This window comes from Uranotaenia lowii, chromosome 2 (genome assembly GCF_029784155.1).
Source record: "Uranotaenia lowii strain MFRU-FL chromosome 2, ASM2978415v1, whole genome shotgun sequence".
In the NCBI taxonomy this organism is placed as follows: domain Eukaryota; kingdom Metazoa; phylum Arthropoda; class Insecta; order Diptera; family Culicidae; genus Uranotaenia; species Uranotaenia lowii.
Window position 1 is genome coordinate 216,235,570 of NC_073692.1, and position 26,095 is coordinate 216,261,664.

The window sequence follows — 26,095 nt, forward strand, 5'->3', positions numbered from 1 at the left end:
ATTGCCCACAATGAAAAATCCGCGTGGGCGATGGACCCAACTCTTTCCGTCCGAGCCGATGAGGTTTACTTTGGTCTCATCCGACCACAGCACATTTCTCTATAGTTTCTCCTTTTCCGGGCCGACCCAATTGAAGGGGTCCTTCGCATTCTTCAGCCACGCCTTCAAGTTCTTCGGTGTCAGCATCGGCACCTTCCGGGGACTTTTTCCTCCTAGTCTCCGCCAACCGTCGCTGAACCGTCCGGGAACTCACAGATGAGTTCAGCTCGTCTCTGATCTGCTTGGATGCTATGAAAGGGTCCTTTTGCAAGGCCCGCTTGATTGCCGAATCGTCCTTCGGCGTCGTTTTGCGGGGGCGGCCGGTCAGTTCCCATTTGCCGGTGCTGTGAAGCGCGTTGAAAACGAAAGTTTTCGACCTTCCTAAGTAGTCGGCAATCTCGCGTTGGCTTTTGCCAGCCTTGTACAGATTCCGGATGATCGCTCGCTGGACCTCCCTGCAGTGCTGTGCCCGACCCATCGCTTTTTCGCTGAGAACAGAGCTGGAGGAAGGAAATCTTTATTTTTTGTTTGTTTTCATGATTTACATGATTAATTTTATGGGAAATACTTACCAGGACACGAAAATGGACAAACAACACCGAAAACAACACCTTTTCTTCAAATTTAGAGCACTGAAAATGCCGGAACAGCCGAACCGATGAGCTGGTCTTATTTTATGACGCGACTTTTTTCCCCTCTGACAGCTTTCTGGTCGAGTAGAACAAACGGGATGCTTTGATTGCAACAAACGTGCAGTATACAAATACGTGCAGTATACAATAAGTGCTTGCCCCTAGGTGTCGCATATTATTATATTTGAATTTGCAGTTTAAAGGTGATTTGAATATTTTGCATTAGAGCGGTCCTATTCTATTGTCCGACACTGTATATACAACTTTTTTTTAGTATGTTCAAATAGTATTGTAGATTTTTTATATGATCCTACGGATTAGGGTCTCAGCAAACCCCCGTTTTATAAACGTTTTTTCAATGGTTTTGGATTATGTGTTTTTGAAAACAGTTACAAGTTTTCGAAAAAAAAAATTATTTAAGTTTTTATCGTTATCTTCAAGATAGTTATGTTCAGTAGACTTAGTCCATTTGGGGTTATTTTTGAAATTCTCAAACCCTGGGGTCTTTAAATCTTTGTGTTGCTTCAAAACTCATCCCTGATTTTTTACTGAATTTTTAAGTAACGTTTAGGGTAAATGTATCCAAAATTGTCCCCTAAAACTTGGTTCACTTTATCTCCCATGATTGTAGACTTCCTGTAATATGCACCTTAGAATATCCTTCGACAAATACGATTGCTTACTAACCTGAAATACAGAAACAAATATGTCCTAGCTTTGAAGCTGTGGATAATTTTAGATCAATCTGATCAAACTATAAAACGAAATGCTCCTTATTGTATCCCCCGATCCAATTTATGACCCTTTTCCTAAAATTGGCCGTCTCTAGACAAAAAAAACTCGCCTTACTAATACAACAACGGCCCCTTAGAATTCGTTGACAGTATCCTGGAAGGTAGCAGAACAATGTAGGGTGTCATCATTTGAACTTTGTAACAATTTACAAAGCGACACATATGCAGCAAATCTTCATCTTCAACACAAATTGATTTAAATCAAAATACGATCAGCCCTTAAAAAAACGAACAAACACCTATGTATAGGTCTCAGTGAACTTCATGTTTCTTTGAAGAGATTTTAATCCAAACTTAACATTAAAGCGTACATCTTCAAGGACATGATGGCCAGCATCTGACGAATGCTAAAACCATCAGCCCACAGAAAGAGTACTATATATGCCGTGACCGATATTCGATCTCATGACCTCTGGCTTAGAAGACTTGAATGCTATCCTCTAGACCACGGTCGGCGGCAAAGCCTTTTTTCAAAATGTAGAATTTTTAGTATCACGGAGAAAAAAGAGCACAGTTGTTCCAATAATTTCAGCTGTTTCTACCAATCATCAAAGCGTAGTTGATTTTTTCGCATCCTACTATAAATAAAATAGATTCAACTACAAACTGCTAATTGACCTTACACAATCAACTATGAATATAATAAAATCCACTGTAATGGTATAATTGATTCAATTGTCTGAATGATTTTTGGCATTCAACTATAAATATACTAGATTCAACTATACATTCCTGGTTGATGTCTCACATTTAACTATAAATACGATGGATTCAATTGTAGAGGTATAATTGATTCAACTGTAAATATGATTAAATCAACTACAATTGTATGATTGATTTAATTTTTCAACTATAAATATAATAGATTCAACTATACATTTCTATAAACAATAAACTATAAATATGAAAGATTCAACTGTAGTGGAATAATTGATTCAACTGAAAATATGGTAGATTCAACTACAAATGTATGATTGATTCTAGGTATTGAACTATAAATATAGTAAATTAAACTATATTGTAATGATTTATTGAGTGATACTTGAGTACTATAATGTTCATCCGTGTTCATCAGCAAAAATTAAAAAAATCGTAAATGTGAGACCAGTACGTGTTCCCTGCAGCGATCGTAGTGCTGTTTTAGGGCTCAGCCGGCAGTGCCTAACATCGGTGGTAAAGCGCAAGCGCTCTCCGGCGATGAGGAAAAATTTTTCTCTACCATTTCCTGGCAGCGGTCGTGTAGTAGGCCGACAGTTCCTGGATTTTTTTTTTCATGAGAATTAATATGTGATCTGTTGATGAACAATAAATAATAATAATATCAGATTTGGTTCCATTGCACAATGTGGAAAAAGGGTATAGACCGCGGAGGAATCCAATATCTTCCCTCCTACATGAACCAACTCTATGAAAACATACTTTCCTTTAGTGAAAATGTCCGTAGAATCGGTTAAACATAGCTTCAGACGCCGCATCGCTTACGCTTACGATCGGAGATATAGTGCCTTTTTAAGTCCTAATTCCCCTTTTTTATAAACAATCCAAAAAAACATTGACTTGGACTAGAAAATTTTGAACAAAAATAGAGGCATTTATTGTGTGATGTAAGTAAGTTTGAACTTGAAAATTTGGAACCAAATAAGACTCATCTTATGTGGTTTTTTTCAGCCACCGCACGCATTGTAAAATGAAGTTATGGCTGTGTTTACCCTCAATTACCTCAAAGTATGCTCGGACTTGAAAATTTTGAATTAAATGAGACCAGTAATTTTTTCCGAGAAATCGAATGAAGGCTGTTTACGCAGTTATGGTCGTTTTACTCTCCAATGGCCAACATTTTTAATATAAACAGTTCAGAAAAAGCATGTTCGGACTAACCATAACTCCATTTTCCGATGACTCAAACATCTTTCATTCGACTCCTCGGAAAAATCACACAAGATAGGTCTCATTTGATTCAAAATTTTCAAGTCCTAACATGCTTTTTTCTTAACACATTGAAAAATGTAGGGGACTTAAAGATAAAACGGTTATAACTCCATTTTTCGATGTGTGCGGTTGCTCAAATAGCCTTCATTCGATCTCTCGAAAAAGATAACGCAAGATAGGTTATTTTTTGTTCAAAATTTTTAATTCCAAGTCAGTGTTTTCCTGTATTGTTTACAAAATATAGCGGAATTAGGGGTAAAAAGACAACAATCACATATGGAACCCCCTCTTTCCCTCCCCTTTCCTCCATGCAAAGCGAAAGGCTTTATAACACCCTTAGAAACATATATCGTACCCAAAAAAAACTTTCCACGCAAAATTTTATACCATTCGCTTAGTTAATTCTCAAGTAATGCCAACAAAATTGGCCATTTCTTTGTACTTATTGGTAGAAGAGTGGTTTCTCAAATAATAATAAAACATAAAACCATTTCTTGTACCCTATTCCTTTTCCATGTGAAACTTGATACCATTTCTTGGATAAGTTCTCGAGGTGTGCAAAAATTATATGGGAGCCTTACTTCTCCCTTCTTGTATCCCCAATGCACAATGGTCCAGAAATGAAATTTAGCGGGTAACAACTGTCTGCGTCCTTCCCTGAAGTTTGATGCATTTAATGTCTTAGACAAACTTTCACAACATCTAAAGGCGGTCATTTTGAACGAAATAATTTTAGGGTGGTTCATTAAATTCTAAGATATGAAAATTGTTTTCTAACTGTGATAAGGTAGAGCCCTACATTGTTCTACAATATTGAAGAACCTTATAATTCATAAAACTTTGTCGAAGACATCATACATCTAAATATCTCTTGAAATAAAAGTTTTATGGCAATTTGCTTTCATATGGTTAGGGTGATCTACACAAACAGTTTTTCCGTTATATCTTTCAGGGTGATATTCAATCAAAACTATTTGATAGGCCAGATTTTAGATAATCATCATGCGCATATTTTGCGGAAAACGGATTACCAAAATTTGCTTTGTTTTGAAGTTATTAGGCAATTGAAAAATGACTCTTTTTGAAATACGATAATTCCAAGGAGCAAGTCAAAAATGTTATCGTTGAATACATTTGAAAGTTTAGACAGATAAAAATTATAGAGAAAATTTGTATCTGTGTTCTTCAAGAAGTCAGAAACTACTGGACCGATTGATGTGAAATTTGGCATGAAGTGATTTTTCGAGTGAACAATTGTTCCAGTGAAGTTTAGAATCCCTCCCAGCAAACATTGAAGATTTTACTAAACTTACCAAAATAGCATATAACTACAAAAGTGGAGGCGATATATCTGAAATGACAAGGTTAAAACGTTTCGATATTCCCCCAAAAAGCAAAATCTACGATTCTAAGTTATTTGATTAAAACGAAAAAAAAAACCCTGACCGAGATTTGAATTCCAGTCCTGCGAGTCCGCCGTCCGATATCTTACCACAATGCCAATACATCAATAGATACCATCCACGCTATAGCTCTATAGGTGGGATTTGCTTTCTACAAACCGGTCAAAAGAAGAAAGGAAGAGACCGAATAGAGTGTCAATTGAAGGACCGCCCATTTATCGTAAATCAGTTCACTCAAATCGTTTATGTCGAATTTGCATATTCTCAACTTTTTCAAGGCATATTTACGAGTTGACTCAACTGCTATCCGATTCAACTTTTTTGGGGCAGAGCTTGTCGTGAATGAACGATAGAAAATCACTCAATACCAACGTGTTTACGATCGTTATTGAAAATGTCTCAATATTCGATTTGGATCATCATTTCTATTACGATTTCATGTTTTCTGAGCTCTCATGTAGGAGAGGGAGGGCGCCCATACATAATAATTGGAAAATACGATGAAATTCATTCAAATTCAATCGATAGACAAGCGATTCTTATCAAGTTTTATGAAAATGTAGGGGAGAATGAGGATACTTGATCCCTGGGGATACTTGATTCCTTAGCTATATCTCGAAACTGGAATGTCTTACAAAGATCAAATGTACTAGAAAAATGTGCCAAAATGAACAAAATAACAATGCTTGTAGTTTAAAAATTTTAACAAAATAATTGTTTGAGTAATTGAACTTTGATTGAAAAATTTCACAAAATGTAACTTGAAGATCTTTTTTCCTCACTTTAAAATGTTCCTTACATGGGAAAATTATGAAAAAAATATTTGTTCCAATGTATCAATCGTTCGAGCGTAGATTGAACTTCATAATGCCATATTTTCAAAGCAATGGAAAACTCTCAACTTTTTTCAGAAAAAGTTTTCTAAAATGTTGATTATGGGTATAATTGATCCCCTAAAGTTGGGTACAATTGATCTCCCTTCCAAACGGCATATTCTTCTTCTGAATTGATCGTTATGATTGCTGATCACGAAATTACTAATATTTATCCAAAAACTAATATTTATCAAACAATTGTCTGAAGATAAGACCAAAAATAATTAATTTTCTCTTAATTATAAAAAATAGCGCCTTTAAGTATGCAATGTTATAAGCGTTGAGACAAAGTTATAGAATTTTCTATTTTTATAGAATTGTGAAATGAGAACAAACATGACCAAAATAGTAAATTAACATTCTATCTTGGGGTTTGGTTTGATTTTTATACGAGGATTAGGGCTTCCTGAATAAAAGATCAAGTCTCCTTCAATAGGGGATCAAGTCTCCCCTAACTTCAGAAATATTGTAATTTTTTAACTCCCACGAAAATGCTTCTTGTTCATTAACGGGTTTAAGTATCGTTCTAATTTTTTGAGCACAGAAACTTGAAGTTACAAGCTGTCAGAAAATGTCAAAGACAGCGAGTTGCTAAATTTTTCTAAAAAGATATGGTGAAAATAAGAAAAGGGGATCAAGTATCCCCACTCTCCCCTATACATTTGCATGTTAGAATAATTTATAGTACACAAAAGCCCTCCTCATCAAAGAAAGGGGGCCTCATTCAATATAAAGAAAACATGAAAGAAAATTTGCCTGAAAACACCCAGGGTAATTTTCATTGAGTAATAAATTAAGAATATGTGATTATTTTATTACATATAATGAACACTCCCACTTTAATATTGGGTGCATGGGGTGCTTCACTCTATAATTTTTTTTATACCTTATAAACATATTGATTTCTTGCAAATGCAAGGAACTGACGATTTTTAAACGGTACTTGGTTGAATTTATTTTATTAGATTTTGAGTTATGTAAAAAAAGTTGTATGAAAGTTATTCATCATATTTCCCTACTGGAAAAAATGAGGGGGTTGATGGGAGGGGCTTTTGTGTACTATAGATGATCTTTAAATGCAAAAGAATAAATTTTCACTAAACTTAATGAGAATCACTTGTCAATTGATTGAATTTGAATGAATTTTTTATAGTGTTTTTCGATTATTATGATGGAATGACTCAAAACTTCGCTGGAACAATTGTCTACACAAAAAAACCACTTCATGCCAAATTTAACATAGATCGGTCCAGTAGTTTCTGAGTTCTTGAAGAACACAGATACAAACAACGATTAAATGTTTTAAACAAAAAACTTATCTTCAGTTTTTTTATATTGTGAAGACTGTAATATGAACTATTAAATGCAAGCAACGATGAAATTTTTGACTTGCGCCATTTGGAGTTATTGTAGCTCATAAAGAGTCGTTTTCAAAACAAATTGCCTAAAAAATTCAAGACAGAAAACAATTTTGGTAACCCGTTTTAAAACTGTTTTTGTAGGACCACCTTAACCTTAAGAAGACAAATTGCCTAAAACTTTAGATAAATGAATAAATTGATTTTCGGCGATTTCAGTCACGAAAAAATCATAAAACGATTTTTATTTCTTCATCCGACGTTTTGGCATTTATTATGCCTTTTTCAAGGAGTTGAAATTTCTCGTTTTAATTGTCCAAAAAGTTTTTTGAATCTGCTAAACTGTCTAATTGTAAACGGTAATTGTAAAATACAACAAACATCAGTAGTGGCTAGGTGGAAAACAACATCCAAAACAGTGAAAATTGTTTTTATATCCATTTTCGTTTTCAAAACTTTCAAAGTGTTATATCCATCGCAACCAGATCAATAACAACTGGACTTACATTTCCCGATTAGACAGTTTAGCAGATTCAAAAAACTTTTTGGATAATTAAAACGAGAAATATCAACTCCTTGAAAAAGGCATAATAAATGCCGAAACGTCGGATGAAGAAATAAAAATCGTTTTATGATTTTTTCGTGACTGAAATCGCCGAAAATCAATTTATTCATTATCCATCCAGTCGATAGAATTTTAATATTCATTAGATAAATGTTTAATGTCTTAGACAAAGTTTTACGAATTATAAGGTTCTTCAATATTGTGATGTAGGCCTCTACCTTATCATAATTTTAAAAAAACACATCTCAGAAATTTAATGAACCACCCTAAAATTGTTTCATTCAAAATGACCGCCTTGTTGTAAAAGTTTGTCCAGGACATTAGATGCATCAAACTTATGAGAAAGACGCAAACAATTGTCACCCACTGAATTTCATTTCTGGGCCACTGAGCAAAGGAAAAATGGAAGGATTTTTAATAATAATATAACCATTTCTCGTATCACATGCTCTTCCGTTCCAAATTTGGTTCCATTTGATTGATAAGTTCTCAAATAATGCAAAAAAAATTGTAAAGGAACCCCTTCCCGTTTCCTATCTCCTAACTGAATGGGTACCAAATATCAATAGAAACTATTTTTGTTCTCAAATACCCTTTCATTCCATATTTGGTTCCATTAGCTTTAATTGTTCTCGAGATATGCAATGAAAATTGTATGGGAGCCTAACGCCTCCCTTTCTTTCTTCCCAATTGAAGAAGAGAGAAGTTTCAAATAAGGCCGGAACAAATTTCAAATCCTTCTTTTGTCACTCGGAGTTGGAACACCACGAGGGGGGGAGGACAATAAAAAATAATGCTAAAACAAATTAATAGGAATAAATTGCACCGAAGCTTGTATGCAACAATATTGCATACTATATCGTTGCATAAAACCTATGAAACAAGTAATTTTTATCGAATAATTCAATGAAATCAAGAAAACAAAAGGTGAAATAACTCCCATCTTCTTAAATTGTTTTTTTGGTCTTGTTCAGTCCACCAAGCGGACTGAAGAATGGGAGAAACCGAGAGAATGGAGAAAACCCGTTGCGCGACGCCCGAGTAGCGAGCGCTATAAAAACAAGCGGTCGCGCTCCGGTCGAGTGAGTTTTGATCCAACCGTCGAGCGAGCAACATCATCGTGGGAGAACCGAGAGCGGCTTAAGAGAGCCAGCCAGCAGTGGGCTGCATCAAGGCCACCGGAAGAAATCAGCAGCAAATGTTGCTCGTCGAATAAGAAGAAGTGAAGTGCATTTGTGTAAATAGTTCTCAAGAGAAAATAAAGATGAATCAACACCAGCAGTCAGAGATGCCAATATGCCTGATTTTCCAGGGATTGCCTGATTTTTACAAAAGAAGAAATTGATATTTGTTCCAGCCTTATTATAGATTTATTTCTCGTATAAAAATATCTTCTCATGCTTAATTTGGTCTTAACTTGAATGGCTCTCGAATTATGGAGAAAAATGTACAGGAGCCCCCCTTTCCCCTATCTCCTCAGTGGAAGGTGAGATGGATAACAATGAAACAGGGAAACATGTTTCGCACCTCTATCGTAATACTTACACCATCCCATGCCAAATTTGGTTCAATTTGCTTGATTTGTTCTTCAGTTTTACAAAAAAAAATGCCTCGTTTGCCAAATTTGGCTGAATTTACTTTATTAGATTTTGAGTTATGTAAAAAAACATGTCAGAAAGGCCCCTTGTCCTCTTTAAAATATCTTCAGAAATATCTTTCGTACCCAAATATTTTCTCATGCCAAATTTGGTACCATTTGCTTTATCGGCTCTCGAGTTATGTAAGCATTTGCCTTTTATTTGCCTCCCTCCTTCCTGTGAGCGAGAGGAGTCTCAAACCATAATAGGAACCTTCCCCGGCCTCCAATACCCGCACCTTCCAGGTTTCATGTAAAACGGTTCATTTGTTTCCGAGTCTATAGAGAACAGACAGACAGACAGAAATTCATTTTTATACACACTTAAATAGATTTACAAAGTCGGAAGGAGTATTTTACGATTCTAATTTCAACGACTGGCAGCCCTAGCAAACCAAATAGCTTATGCAACTTCTCTTTTCCGACACGACGACGAGTGCAGGGGGGCGGCTGCTCTGCTCATGAATGGTTCCTTTTGATAAAATTGATGGCCCGTTATCTGCACCACTATTTCCGTGTGTGCCTTCGTTGCTTTTCGCAATGGCGTTCGTTTTTCGTTTCCCAACCCAATGCCAAACTAACCCCACCTGTAGCAGCAAAAGAGGAAACTAATGAGCTATGTACACATTTCAGAATGGAACATCCACGTGGCCCGGGGAAGCCACCTGAACGCCATCTACTGGGTGGTCTACACAATCGCAACCGTCTACTCGTTCATAGTAACACTCGTCTATTGGACGTTCGTGTACGATCCGGGTAAGTATTTATTATTTGTCTAGTTTCCTGGGAGAGGGAGTGTGCAGACTGCATTGTCGAATGACCGAATGGCCAAAATGATACTCCATCGTACCAGCATCATCAAAACGTTAATGTCTTATTCTGGGACCACATAAATGGCCACTAGACTGGCGGACAACTTTATTTGCTACCTTTGAGGCATATTTTGGAACATTTATCAAAACATGAATAAATCCAGGATGACTTTTCTCATCTTGTCTCAATTTGAAGAAAGTTTGGCCCCAAACAGTTTCCAATACCTAGTGGTCGTTCAAGACGAATAACTTTCTAATGATTGCCGATGGCAATTGAAAACATAATTAATCCACCTGACTGCAACTCTTAATTGCAGAAATTCACCGAATCGATGCTGTCAACCTGATGGTGCACGTGCTCAACTCGGTCGTGATGATGATTGATCTCACCATCGTAGGCCACCCGATTAGGCTCAACCATGCCTACTGGACAACCGGAATCGGGGTGGTTTACGCAGTCTTCTCGGTCATCTACTACTTGGCCGGCGGAACTGACAGGTAATGTACCCATCTCTAATGCCAGCTTAAATTGTCCTTTATCGAATTTCAAACGAATACCCACCTACAGTGATATTTGATTGAGAATGAAACCTATAACAGAAAGAATTCCAACCATTTTCAATACTGTAAAACTAATACTGATAAAAAGTGTAACTTCTACCCTAAAGCAACCGGTTCGTATACTTTTTTCCAGAACTTTGACTTTTGTTCTAGAATCTCAATGGATTCCATCCGTGTTTTCCATTCTTAGAAAACACTTTTCTCGAAATTTGTGATCCTCCATTGGAAAATTCCGTAGAAACGCCTGTTGAGATGATGCGGCAAAAAATCCGCTCATTAACTCCTTCTGTTCACCAAGATTGTGTTCACCTGAGCTGCTTTACCGCTAAACTGGGGCACTTAAATCTCAAAAGGAACATTGAGAGCTTCTCGGAGCTTCCTGGAAAAGGGGATTTATTTAATCAAAAAAGGAACCAGACCAGTTTCTCGAAGAAAGTGATAGCCTTTAAAGTTTAAAAAAAAGTCACCAAAAAAAAACAAAAAGATATAACTAGGAGGAATTTTAGAATGTAATGTATGAGTTCACAAATAAAAGGCGTTATTCATTATTGATATGTATTCTAAGTTGTAAAGAAAAGTGTATCGAATGTTCCATGAAAACAATCCAGCAGTGTTTTTAGGTTAACTTGAGAGGAGAGGAGAAGAGCATTGTCATTTATATTTCTTCTATATGTTTCTAAAGGGTGATACGGTCAAAATTTGGTCAAAATCAACTTGACGTTTTTTTTTTCAATTTTGCAACCTGAATACCCCTCATTTTAAAGGTGTGTGTGTGTGTGTGTGTGTGTGTGTGTGTGTGTGTGTGTGTGTGTGTGTGTGTGTGTGTGTGTGTGTGTGTGTGTGTGTGTGTGTGTGTGTGTGTGTGTGTGTGTGTGTGTGTGTGTGTGTGTGTGTGTGTGTGTGTGTGTGTGTGTGTGTGTGTGTGTGTGTGTGTGTGTGTGTGTGTGTGTGTGTGTGTGTGTGTGTGTGTGTGTGTGTGTGTGTGTGTGTCGAATGTTGCTCCTTTTTTGATTTTGGAATTTCTTCTTCAGTTGTCAAAATACCGTCCAAGGAAGAAGAGCAGCGTATCCAAATTTTGGTCGCGCATCGCGAAAATCCGAGCTACTCGCACGCAAAGCTGGCAACATCGCTAAAAGTTGCCAAATCAACCGTTACAAATGTAATTTAAGTGTTTGGGGAACGTTTGTCGACAGCCAGGAACTCTGGATCGGGGGGAAATCGAAAACCGGAAGCCGCTGAGACGACAAAGAGAGTTGCCGGTAGTTTCAAGCGAAACCCTAACCTCTCTCTCATAGATGCTGCAAATAAGCTGGGCGTATCGTCTACAACCGTGCATCGAGCCAAAAAACGAGCCGGACTATCGACTTACAAGAAGGTAGTAACTCCAAATCGCGATGATAAACAAAATACGACGGCCAAAGCGCGATCCCGGGGTTGTACACGACGATGCTGACGAAATTTGACTGCGTGGTAATGGACGACGAAACCTACGTCAAAGCCGACTACAAGCAGCTTCCGGGAAAGGAGTTTTATACGGCAAAAGGAAGGGGAAAGGTAGCAAATATTTTCAAGCACATGAAACTGTCAAAGTTCGCGAAGAAATATCTGGTTTGGCAAGCCATCTGTACCTGTGGCTTGAAAAGCAGCATTTTCATAGCTTCCGGGACTGTCAACAAAGAAATTTACGTGAAAGAGTGTTTGAATAAACGTCTGCTGCCTTTCCTGAAGAAACGCGGTTGTTCCGTACTGTTTTGGCCGGATTTGGCATCTTGCCATTACGGTAAAAAGCCCATGGAGTGGTACGCCGTCAACAACGTGCAGGTGGTTCCCAAGGACAAGAACCCTCCCAACATGCCAGAGCTCCGCCCAATTGAGAAATACTGGGCTATTGTCAAGCGGGACCTAAAGAAGACCAAAAAAACTGCTTAGGACGATCATCAGTTTAAAGCAAACTGGCTTTCTGCGGCGAAGAAGGTGGTGGACAAGGTGGCTGTACAAAATCTGATGGCAGGGGTTAAGTGTAAGGCCCGGCTATTCGGATTTGGAAAAGCGGAAGCCTAACTGAATATTTTTCCTGAATTTTATACTAATAAAACTTGAAAAAGAAATTTAATTTGATTTTTTAAATAAACGACTTCACCGATTTACACGCGTTTTCTCTTGACCAAATTTTGACCGTATCACCCTTTATAAGATAAAATTTGGATTCCTTTTGAAGATCCCATTCTTTGAAAAAAAATTTATTGGTTATCATATTGCAAATTAAAAACATACACCGTCTTAGACGATTGAAAGATTTTATATTTATCACTGTTAATCGATTTTTGAACCTTGGACACATTTACTACAAGGATGTTAAAGTGTCATATATAAAATTTAATATGGTTCAACCTTTTGTTGATATTCGATTGCAAAATCAATCCTTTTAGAGGTATTCGAGTATGTAAAAATGTGGTCGAATTTGAAAGTGAAAATTCAAGATTGTTCATTTTTGTCAAAATTTCACGAAGTGAACCTTATGTTTCTTCTTGATTTTTTCGACAAAAAGAAAAAAAGAAGGTAAAACAATTTCAACTTTGTTTTCATCAATGTTTCAGTGGTTGATTTGATTTTATATAATTATTTGAAATCTCTTGGTAGACTGGACTTTAATTTATCCGTTTTTTTTTGCGAATTCTTAAATTTAATTTTTAAAAGTCTTGTATTTGTTCATTTTTTTTCCTAGATGAAAAAAACGCTGGTTTTTATCTGGTAGAGTTCTATATGAAACACTTCATACCATTTTTCACCTCCCTGGAATGTCATTTGCTAATTTTCATAAAAAAAAAAACACTCCTAAGAGCTGATCGTGTCATGAACAGAATCTATTGGAGTGGCTTGAAATGCTTAGAAAGGTTTATAGAGTTAGTTGTGGGTTTAGTTGATCCCCACAGTTGAAAAATATATTTAAAGTTTTTTCTTCTGCATTGATCATGATAATTGTTTATCACGAGATTGTATATAATTACCCAAAAACTGATATTTATCCAATTGCCTTGTAAAAATACCCAAAAAATGATTTTCTTTTAAAAATAAGAAAAGAGCACCTTTAAGTATTCAATGACTTTAGGGTTGTAGACTAACTTTAAGAATTCTCATTGTCTAAAACTAATAAACTGTGAAACAAGCACTAATATGGCCAAATTTAGTAAACGGACATTTTATCTTTCAATTTTGCTTGATTTTGCCAAGGTTTAGATTCACCTGAATAAAGGATCAAGTCAGGGACGTAGGAAGAACCGACTCATGGGGAGGGGGGGTTTGGTGACTTAATTTTACCTATGATTTTGGACCAACAATGCACAAATAAAGAAAAAATAAAACAAATTATGTTTGGAACTATATATGTATATGATTATTCATTAATAAATACACATTATTTGTTTCGTACTAAATCGAAACTTTATAAAAGTGGTTCCTAACCTAAAGGCCTTAATTTTTATAATGAAACCTTAAGAAATAAAATATGGAATTTTCTTTCATCGACGGTAAAAATCTTTGAATTTGTTTAAGCGTCTAGTAAATTTGAAGCATAAAATAAGTTCATTTTAAATAGAGTAGCCTTCGATTTTTTAAAAAAAACTTTTTCTTAATATACTCAAATCAAGTCCAATCTTCCAAACTCTTTTGCAAATTCCTAGATTGTATCCTTCGATGAAAATAAATGAAATTTTCCAAAAATAAAAAGTAAGCGATTAAAAAATTTTTGGATCAAATTTGCTTGATGCAAACTTGAACTAAATTTATAACCATAGTTTGAAATTTGGCTTTTAAAAACTGAAATATTATAAATGTTAGACAATACACCGAGAATATATAGGAATTTCATGCAGATTTTTAGGTGATGATCGGATGTATGTTTCTTTAACAAAAAATATTTTTCATTAAAAAAATCAATTCCATAATGAAAATCCCATGAATGATTTTTTAATTTTGAGCATAAAATAAAACCTAGAAAATTAACCCAATTCTGCTCTCTGAATCTGAGATCTGAACTTGAATTCAAAAATTGAACTTTGAATCTGTTTCCTAATTTTTATACAATTTCTGAAATGTACAAAAAATATGATTCCCAAATCCTAATTCCAGATCATAATTTTATGAGGCAAGTTTTAGAGCCTTCATTCATGAAGGTATAATTTAAATTCTGTAGTTCTGGTTTAATCTTAATTCATTATTATTTCAATTATTTATTTTTTTATCTGTATTATGAATCTAAATTGAAATGTGAATTTCAAATGATGAATATGAATCTGAGTTTTCAATTTTCGATCACCATTTCGAAGCTTTCAATGTATAAATATTGTGTAAGAATAAAGTTTATGAACTTAAGAACTTCGAATTTGAATATAAAACCAAATTTTTCTTTTTTCATATTTGGAAAATTATTATCAAAATATTGAAACTGCATATTTACGAATAACATGATCCAAATTTCATATGAAACGCAAATCCAAATTTGGACCAGGATTTCAAAGCAGCTTTTCATATCTAATTTATTATGATTATTTGAACTAGAAATCAAGATCCTTAACTGGATACAGAATCAGAAATACGAAATTAGAAATACAGTTATGGTTACAGGAAAATGGAACCAGAACCTCCGAAATGGGTTTAATTTAAAATTTAATATTCAAACCTGCATTTCTATGAACAAGTGAGAAAATTTTCAAGAACTGTAGCAGAATTTTGAACTTAAGATGGGTTTTTAAGGTTTTGGCATTAGATTTTAGTCTAGATTGTTACACTTGAATAACTTCACTCTATTATCATAATTTGATTATGAATTTAAAATTTTGAGTGTAGAGTATATAATACCTCTCTTGCTTTTTTTGGACCCTCATGGGGGGGGGGGTTTAACCTTTCCCTTTGCCTCATAAATTTTCGTGCAAAAACAAATTCAAATTTGGCTGGAACATCCCCCCGAACATTCACCAAGTAAAATTTTTGCCCAGGGAATTGCCTGAAGTCAGCCTTGACATAGGTTTCATCGTCCATCAGAAGACACCCGTCGAACTTGGTCAGCACCTGGTCGTATCTAGCACGGATTTTGTTTTATGGTCCGATTTGGCTGTTTCCTAGCTCGATACGACTTGATTCCTTCCCGGAGTCGAATTCTCCTCCTGAGTGGTGGCTCCAGAGAGTCAATACCATATCTGTTCAGTACTATATCTCAAAGCAAACATGTATGGCCGTGTGGCCGTTCGACGTTGCTATCAATCATTTGTTTCTAACAACCAAAAAGGCCATTACATAAATTTTAACTTTAAGGCTTCATTTGTATTCAACTACTAAAAGACTTCCTCCTGAGCTTAGGTTTCGAAGTATGGATTGAAAACTCAAACAACAGAATTTCACTTATCCCATATTAGTCTCCACTCTGTCCACTCGGATGTCAACAGTTGGTTCATTAGTGGTTGACCACAGAACAAAAACCGAAACTTTTCCTCCACTCAAAGATAATCGAATTAGATGTAACAGGTTTAGTTAATTCAACCTCATCCGAGCCATGAAACGTTGCCTGCCTGCCTGCCTGTCCGGAATATTTAAGCTTCACTTTCACCATATCGGCCCCCATTTCCCATATCCGACACCCATGTATGAACTTGGTGACATTGGGTCACATTTCTGAAATCCACTGTACATAATTGCACTCTGTGGTATTGGAATTGGAAGGTACTCGAATATTGTGGCCTTCATCCGGATGGTCATTTGTGGAAACCCGAGTGCAAATTGTATTGCAAATCATGTGGGTTGAATGTCGAACGTCCCATGCCTGCTCCCGGGAAAGAATTCGAAACACCTAATTAGGCGGAAGCCAAGGTAATCACCTGCTATTGAAAACGTAGATCGCTTTACAATTCGGAATCAATCGATTCGAATCGAATCGAACGTGACTTTTCGATAAATTAAAGCTTTCATTTGAATTTGATGGTCCAGTTTTTGAAAATTACACTTTTTGTTGGAGAACATTTGCATGAACCGTTAAAAAAATATGATGATGAACAAATCCAAAAGATAATTTTCTAGCATTCGGGTTCATACTGCATGGTTTAAATTGTCTTAATTTTAATAAATGTAAATGTAATCAAATAAATCATCATATCAAATTGAGGTGTCTAGGAAAATAAATAATCATAAATAGTGGTTTCAAAAGTGCTTAACGGTTTCCCAGAAGATTGCGTAAATTATCCTGTGACTGATGGGCAAAGCTTGCCTCAACACAAAATAATGCTAATTAATTAGTCTTAAGGATATCATAACAGAGCCACGTGCTCTTCTCATATCAACTAAATACTGACGGTGGTCTTCGCCGGAAAACGGAACACCGATGCGCCTTACGAGTTGGGACGCTTCCAGATACGTTTCCAAGTAATTATTTAAAGTTTTCCATCGTTCTCGAATCGGCTGCTTCCGAGTTTGACAGACTTTTATATTCTGCTTGAGCGAATGAAGAATGTTGTGGTTTCAAAGCTCCTTTGCATTTCCTGATGTGAATTATGCAAACGAATAATCCCATCGCATAATGGATCGACATCGTGAGTAGAGAGATAAACAACAGCCGAACTCAAGTTCAGAACTGCGAGTTTATATTTATGCCAAAAAAAACTTGATACAGAGTATATGCAGAAAATATTCTTATTTTTGGACAATAAATGTTACGGTACAAAATATTTTAATGACACAATTTTAAGATAGCCATTTTTTGGAATATAGACACACAAAATGGATTATTTTCAGCACAAGATCAGCGACAGGGTGAAAAAACACTTGTTCTGTTATTGATCGGATGTTCAAATATACCATAGAATTACCTCCAACAATTAACAATGCTGTTGGAACGCGTATCGCCCAACTAATGCAATTTTGTTGATGAACGAGCAATCAGAATTTTAAAAAATTACTTGAAAATTTTCTTGACATATTCTAAATATTTCCTTGAGAATTAGAATTAAATTGTTCTTATTTTGAACATAAAAGTTTGTTGAAGATACGAACCCAAATTTACCAAAGGTTTACGATGTATAAAACTATTTTATTTTCGAAATTTCTTGAACAATGTGTCATTTTTTGTCAGTTCAACATTTTAAGAATCCAAATGAAATTTGGCATAATCCTGGAAATTCTACATAGAATTGACATACAAACATTACCACATTAAATTGTCATGTAGGAACAAATACAAAATTTTTTTTTTAAAGAATCGGTTGATAATATCATAAGTTATTCCAACTTTTGGAACACTGTTCAAAATATGTTAAATGGTTGTGACTATGGGTCAATCAAATGTTATAATGTACACAACTTTAAACAACTTTTCAAAAACAACACAGATTACAAATGTTACCGTTTACAGTAGGGGCATTGCATATAACATTGCATATTAACATTTAAAAATATTTTGATTGGGGATTTACCAAGTTCAACAAACGGATTTTTATAATTATTGAGCAATTATTTGTCTAATGGTGAATTCTCACTCCAAGCATTGTCGTTTCGGGCATTGTCAGTCCTTGTGTATTCCTTTCAAATTCTCATTTCGTGTATAACACTTCTGTAGTTCATAGATGTCTTGATTTTACGATTCTTATGAATCTCAGTTCAGAGACTCACTCAGACACGTCTTTCACTCACAAGAATAGATCAATAACTTTGTTATGTTTGTTTTGCCTAGTGTTTCCAAAATAACAAACGTTTCCGTAGACATTTATTTTATTTTATTTATCTTCAGTGTTGCTGAATACAACTATTATTTTATTTATTTTTAATTAAATGGTCAAATCAAAACAATCGGCAGTAGCAGCTTCAAAAATCTGCGCTTCTAAAGCCAATTCCTTCTTACTCTACCGAAAGGCTGATTCAAAACAATCAGCAGCAGCAGCCTTAAAATTTGCGCTTCTAAAGCCAATTCCGTCTTATTCCACCGGAAGGCCAAAACAAAACAATCAGAAGCAGCAGCCTTAAAAATCTGCGCTTCTAAAGTCAATTCCGTCTTATTCCACCGGAAGGCCAAATCAAAACAATCAACAGCAGCAGCCTTCAAACATGCTCTTCTAAAGCCAATCCGTCTTATTCCATCGGAAGGCCAAATCAAAACAATCAGCATCAGCAGCCTTAAAAATCTGCGCTTCTAAAGTCAATTCCGTCTTATTCCGCCGAAAGGCCAAAAAAAATAGAAACAGCAGTCTTAAAAATCTACGCTTCTAAAGCCAATTCCGTCTTATTCTACCGGAAAGCCAAATCAAAACAATCAGCAGTAGCAGGCTTAAAAATCTGCGCTTCTAAAGCCAATTCCGTCTCAATCCACCGGAAGGCCAAATCAAAACAATCAGAAGAAGCAGCCTTAAAAATCTGCGGTATTTGTGCTTATTCTACCAACAACGCCATTGTCGTGATTTTACGAATCTCAATTCAGAGATTTACTAAAGCACGTCTGTCACTTACAAGAATAGATCAATGACTGACTTGGTTTGGTTTGTTTTGCCTAGTGTTGCCTAAATAAAAAATGTTGCCATAGCAATTAATTTTATTTTATTTATATACAGTGATGCTAAATACAACCAATACTTTTTTTTATTGGATTTATCTCCTGCCTTTCCTTCATCTCAATTATTTTGATTCAATATTGAAAACTTGAGAGAACAGAAAAGTTATCAACAGTCAAACAAAATTAAAAAAAAAATGCAAACTTTACTAATAGTTTCCACTGAGGACCCGAACTGAAAACAGTGTTGATTTCTCCCGGCTCTTTGTTGTTTGGGAGGAGCCGACCAACCATGCGTGTTTATTCTGAGTAAAAATAAAAAATATATATATAAATTGTTGAAAAACTTCAAATCACCGGAAGGGACATGAATATCCCTACAATATGAGTATTGAATTAAAGGGCCCAACTAGTAGGAAAAAAAAATTGCTAGACGCCATCATTAACCCAAAATGGCGGCTTCCGCTTTTATTTTCAAAGCTGTAAATTACTGAAAATCTCATGAAGCATCCACAATATAGGTTTTAAGTGAAAGGGCTAAACGAGTAGACTTCGTATTTCACTGTCCGACTCCATCTTGAATTCTAAGATGGCTGCTATCACTCAACTTGGAAATACTGTAAATGACTGAAAATCGCATAAAACCCTCACAATATGGATATTATTTGAAGAAAGTATTATTTGAAAAGAATAGCGAAAGCCGCCATTTAGAATTAATGATGGCGTCATATAGAGAAATTCGAATTCTTCTAGTTTAGTCCTTCCACCCAATACCCATATTGTGAGAATTTCATGTGATTTTCAGTGATTAAAATCAAATTCATGTTCAGCGAAAGCCGCCATCTTGGATCTCATTATGGCGTCTGATAGCGGAATTCGACTTCTTCTAGTTTAACTCTTTACCCAGTACTCATTTTTATTTTGGGGTTTCATGCGATTTTAAGTCATTTACTGCATTTAAAGTTCAGCGGAAGCCGCCATCTTGGATATCAAGATTGCGTCACATATTGAAATACAACTTCTTCCAGTTTAGCCCCTTCACCCAATTCCCATTTTGTGGGAGTTTCATGCGATTTTAAGTCATTTAAAACATTTTAAAGTTTAACAAAATCTGCCATCTTGGATTTCTAGATGGCGTCAGACAACGAAATTCGACTCCAAATCATGGTTTCATTCCATCGACTATTCACAACCATTCATTTTATTTAAAAAGTCGGTCCTCATTTACTGTACTAGTGATTAACAATTCAGAAACGATGAACTTATCCTACGCGTGTTATTGGTTAGCTTGCGAAAGGAACGTCAAAATTTAGCTATTTGTATGACTCTCATAAAACTTTTACAAATCTAATAAGCCATCTTGCCGACCATAATAAAGCTATTAAGCATGGGATTATTTATTGCACAATCGATGAGCACAAAATGACGCTATGTTGATGAATTTACTATGACAAGTTTTGGAAAATATTTTTTTCAGGCTTATTTTCAATAAACTCCATTGTGTTTGCGATGTCATAATGTCGTACATTAAAATTATTTATTTTAAAAAGCGTTTTTCGCTCGATGAAGCGCATTATACTCTAATCAAAGCACCACAAAAATAATGTATGTGTGTGTAAAACGCTTGTATGTGTAAATATGTGCCGTGATAGTGTAATGCATGAATTTTTCTCGAACGTGACTCATAAGCTTCTGCACAGTTGCATTATTCACCATTTTCACCACTTTTGGCCAATCCTTTTTCCAGATGTCATCAGTTGGTTTTATGTATTTCCGTTGCTTTGCTTTGGTCAAAGCCAAAAAAATCTCGATTGGCCGTGCCCGTGCCGTACCAAAACAAACATTTTAGCTTTTCTACCACCCTAGTGTGTAATTACATGATGCCAAATCGGGCCAAAATATAAGGGGTCCATCATGCTGCTTGATCATCGGCGCCTCTGGAGGCATTCCTTGATATAGTTTCTGGGTGTTCATTGTTGCCGATGTGACGAACGGGCTAGATTTTCTGCAGCACTTGCAAATTGCCTACCACACTATCATCTTCTTGCCAAATTTTTCGGTGAAAAAGGCCTTCTCCGACAAATATATCGGGGATATCCTTGTCCTTCCGTACAGTGAAGTATTGTGGCCCAGGAATGGTTTTGTAGTCCAATTTCACATACGTTTCATCGTCCATGATAACCCAAACAACCAGAATTCTCTTAAAAAGGTTCCATAGAAGCTTAATCAGCTCTCGTTTGTGTCTGAAGAGAATGCTAATCAGCCCAAAATTTAAGTTCTTAAAGCTACTTTCAAGTTCGTTTAGGTGGCTGTAGAGAACGCTATTCAGCTTCTAAGAGAATGTCAAGAAACTTCTACGCGCCGAAAAAAAAAATCCGATTGACAGATTGCTTTGACAACCACATGTCAGATTGCTAGGTTGCCGGTCTATCGTGGTCTATCTCATTGATTTTTTTTTATTGTTATTTACAAGTAGTTTTATTAAGGCATTTAACTCATAAAGTTTTTTCCTGAGTAACTTTTACGTGACAAGAGTCACTTGAAGTACCCGTAATACATTTTTTCAGCCAAATTTTAACTTCGGAGTTCGGAGTTAAGTAAAAACGCGACTTTTGGTTGCTTGGGAATGCACCCAGAATTTTTGCAAAATATTGAATCATACAGTTTTCGGGCTCTTGGTTTGACAAAAGCGGCTTGATTTTGGTTTCTATAAGGTTTTTTCTGCTTCCGGTACGTCTTGATCCCAAGTCGCACTTTAGCAGGCATCACGTTAGACGTCGAGGTTCCGACTTTTCTCACCACATCCCGAACGGAAGCCGATGGTTTCTGTTTGTAGGCATCCCTGACTTTTTTGTCGATAGCAGGACTTACAGGATCAGATTTTCTACCACCCCTCGGTTCATCTTCAAATGTACAATGTTCACCATATTTTTTTGTAGCTGTCCGTATCGCTCCGACGTTCACATCCTCTTCGTTGGCCAATTTTCTCAATGAGATTCCACTCACAGTACACCACTTGTGCACGATACATTTTTTCTTCTCCGGAGTAAGACCAAGAAATTTTGAAATGTAATCACAAGCTAAATGTTTTTTAAGGTTATCACGTACAGAAATGTGTCAACAAAAGGACGCAGACAGTAGAATTTGAAAAAAATATTCGATTTAAAATTACCGTTAACATAAGGTGTGCTTATAATTTCTGGAACAGTCTATATAAATGTTTTGAATGGTTGAATAAACGTTTTCCTTAAAGTGCCCATTATGCCCTTATCTCCCCTAAAAAGAACAACCTTCTTGTGGTTTATATTTAAAATAATTTTTTTCAATGATTGATTCTCGATTATGGAATAGAACGTACTTAAATGTGCGAAACATTTTACTCGCCCAGGATCTGCACCGCACAAACATTTTACAGTGACAAATGAAAGTTTACTAACTATGCTATGCAGTACTATCTGTATGTCAGGATAGTCTCTATATGTATCTTCTATCTGTGCCACCATCATCATCGGTCTCAACCCATTGGCAGAATCACCATGTTTATAAATTATTACGTTGTGCTCAGAATTGATGCCAGAAACAACAACTAACTCGAGCAACTACATGTTTTACGGTAATTGAATAATAGTCTCATATCACAGATTTAATACTCAGCAACCAAATTAAAAGTATCCTTTATGCTTATCCCATGACACAGGACAACTCTGCCACCACCAGCATGGTTTAGAATTTTCGAGACACAAAAAGTTTCCCGCATGGCAAAGACCGCGCCCGGCGATATTTATTCATGGTCGCAAATAAAATTGTGCCATCCTGTTTGTCATCCGTGTTCTCTCTATGTATGAAGATATGTGTGTATGTGAAAATTTATCTGGTTGCCTAAAATCCGGCCGGATTATATTGACGTCTTCTTTGCATAAACGCATAAACCACGAAATTGACGCTCGACTCTCGACGACAAACGGAAAAGCTGGCTGCTGCCTCACGTCATTCGACCGTATAAGCGAGATCATCCTTGTTTTGAGCGTTGATATGATTACAAACTGTATAATTTTATGCACCAAAAGTCAATTTCCACCCGAAACGACTTTTTTGACGGTTGGAAAATTTCCGATTGAGCCTGCCTCCGGCTATATGGATTGCGATGGATGGTTTGTTGGAAAATGCATAGGAAGTCATGTGGCTGGCGGGCAGAGTGTAAATAATCGAAGGCCAGAAGTTGTCAACAAGCTACGGGACCTATAAACTCTATAACAGCCTCTCGCATTAAAGATAATTGCATTGATGGAATGACATTCGAAGATACATTCGATTTAAATACCTGTATTTTGGGGGGGGGGGGGGGGGGGAAACAAGCTCAATTTTATGTTTGTTGATCGGAGACATAATCGTCTATTTTTTTACTTTTCTCAATCAATATGGTCCTTAGCGTTTGTAGTACCTTATTGTCACAATAAAGCAGTTCTAAGAGCTATATTGGAACGGAAAATAAAATTGAAATAAGTAGTTGAATACTTATTTATCTTCATTCACAGATCCAAAAATCGGTCCTGCTGTGTGTGACTGTATCACACTAAGTTTGCCATTATTCCGCTCGGGATAATGATTCTTTGAATTACAGGGGCCTGTCATCATTTTTACAAAATTCGTATGAAACCCACCCTAATCTCGCGACTCTCCATTTTCCCTGTGATTTTGAAAGAAACTCCTACGAGTCTACAGGAACTTCAATAAACGTCAATAATTCAGGACAGTGTTTTCCGAATCACAGTGTTTTCTGATTGCTCTTTTTCACCAGTGCAGAAAATTTAACCGCCAAATAAATTCTCCAGGTCCGAGCGTTTGTTCTCCAGGTCAGGTGCAACTCAAACAGCCTCTGTCTCGCAGCGAGCGGCTGAATTTATAAAATGCGGCTTCCGCCAGCTACGTCTAAGATGGCAGCCTCATCGCGGAATAGGGACCTTAGGCTAACAACCTACTGCTCCCGATTTATGCATTAAACCCCAACGTGGAACATTGGCGACGATTTTTAGCATGAAATCACGGACACAGATTGGAACTTGGAACGTTTCGACTCTTGCCCGACAAGGCAAGCTGGCGTGGTTCTGAAAATCACCCTTCGGAACATTCAAATCCACTAAGGTGGCTTCAACGCAAAAATTGGCTTCGACAATCAGGACCTTTAGCGCATCATGGGGCGCCATGGTCTAGGACAGATGAGCGAAAACGGAGAGCTGTTTGTAGAATTTTGTGAAAACAACAACATGGTGATCGGTGGATCGTTCTTCCCTCATAAGGTCACTTGGGTATCCCGAGATGGCCGAACAGAAAATTGAAATTGACCACATCTGCATCAGCCAACAATCTAGAAGGAGGCTTCTTGATGTCAGCAACAAACGAAGCGCAGACATTGTATCTGACCATCACCTTGTCCTTGGTGAGATACGACTGAGAGTGGCGCGTGTCTAACGGCGAGACAAGAAAGTCGGATATTATACGACGTCCGCCGGTTGGAGAATTCAGAGGTGAAAAGAACATAAGTTGAACAGCTTGAATCCCGAGCTTGCCTTGAAACTGCCGACAGACGGAACAGTCAAAGAACAGTGGTGTGGAATCAAGAATGCCTTTGCAATGTGTGTGGGAGACAAAGTGAATGGATGTCCGATGAAACTAGTAGAGAATTCGTTTTCGTGTGGTGGTGCACCGGGGCACTACCGGTAGTGCACTTTTTGCTGTTTTCATGCTCGTTTTCACGATGAGTAGTCCACTGGTAGTGCACCATAAAGTGGAGGGTGGAACACTCTGAAAATATTCGGTGTTGCTTGCGCTCTCACCAATACTATCATGAATTTTGACAGCACGTGCTTCCCGATGTAAACAAATATCAGCTGGTTGGTTTATTTCTATACCGCGAAAATTGCGTTCGAGCTGATTTTTCTCTTTATTATCCCGAAGAACGGAAACTTGTTCCGGATTCAATACCAGTGCCGTTTCCAACAGAGGCGGAGAATTTCACCTGGATGGCACGTTCCAAAGCAAACAACGCTCCCAAGAAGAAATGTGCCCAGAAGGCTTGCTGCAATCGGTTCCGGGCGATGCTGAAAAAGGGCAGCAAATCCGAGTGCAAAAAGGCCAACCCAAAGATCTGGTGTTGTTCGGGAGGGTCCTATAAGTTGGTCTCCACAGCAAGAAGCGTTCAGCTGCGCCAAGTCCCGGATTCCCACCCGTTGCCCTTCAAAAACGGTAGTTCGAGACTACACCCGCATTGGGAGCTTGAATTTCGTTCGTTTCGGTCTGTTAGCAAAATTTTCTCCCCCGATTTCCGCGATCTGAGTTCGCCAATTTGACTTCCAAGAATTTTCTTTTGTCATCTGAAAACGGAAATAGGTACTCGAGGTATTTGCGAGGAATAAACGTTCAAAATACCGGAACCCTCAAGCTGGGGTAACTGCAGTCTAGCAGCAGTAAACATAGACCACCCAGAATCAGCCGGTATTGCAGTTATCATCAGAGCCAGAGGCGAATCTATCAAGCAAAATAAATCTGAAATCTTCACAATTCAACATAGTATATAAATTCATGCTAAAATTTTCATATTATTTAAAAGATAATGATCAACTAAAGTAAATTTCATTTCAATTTTCGAAGTCAAACGAAAACAAATACCAGCTGTAATGGATTGTTGACAGCTTGATGTTTTCTGTTGACACTGTCGATTTCACGTACACCAACAAAGGTGGGTGCAACACTCGATTCATGCTCGTTTTCAGCGTGGAAGGTGCAACACTTTCGGGTGGTGAAAACAAATACGGTATAGGAGTATGGTCGATGATCGGAGAAAGGCGAAAGTCGGAATTGAGCAGGCACGTACCGGGTCAGCCAAAGCAGCCGCCCGCTTTCGATATGCGGAGTTGGAAAAGACAGTTAAACGAGCTTGTAGACAAGACAAGAGAGCCTGGACAAACTC

The 26,095-nt window shown here is 36.9% G+C and overlaps 1 protein-coding gene across 11 annotated transcripts in view; it reads left to right on the forward strand.

Annotated features, from left to right (window-relative positions):
* Window positions 1–26,095, forward strand: part of LOC129746978 (protein rolling stone-like) — a 186,748-nt gene that overhangs the window by 143,143 nt on the left and 17,510 nt on the right. For all 11 annotated transcript variants that reach the window (XM_055740975.1, XM_055740976.1, XM_055740974.1 and 8 more), the window contains 2 exons: window positions 9,865–9,987; window positions 10,361–10,541. In XM_055740975.1, coding sequence (XP_055596950.1) covers window positions 9,865–9,987; window positions 10,361–10,541 — 304 coding nt within the window. The remainder of the gene's footprint in view (window positions 1–9,864; window positions 9,988–10,360; window positions 10,542–26,095) is intronic.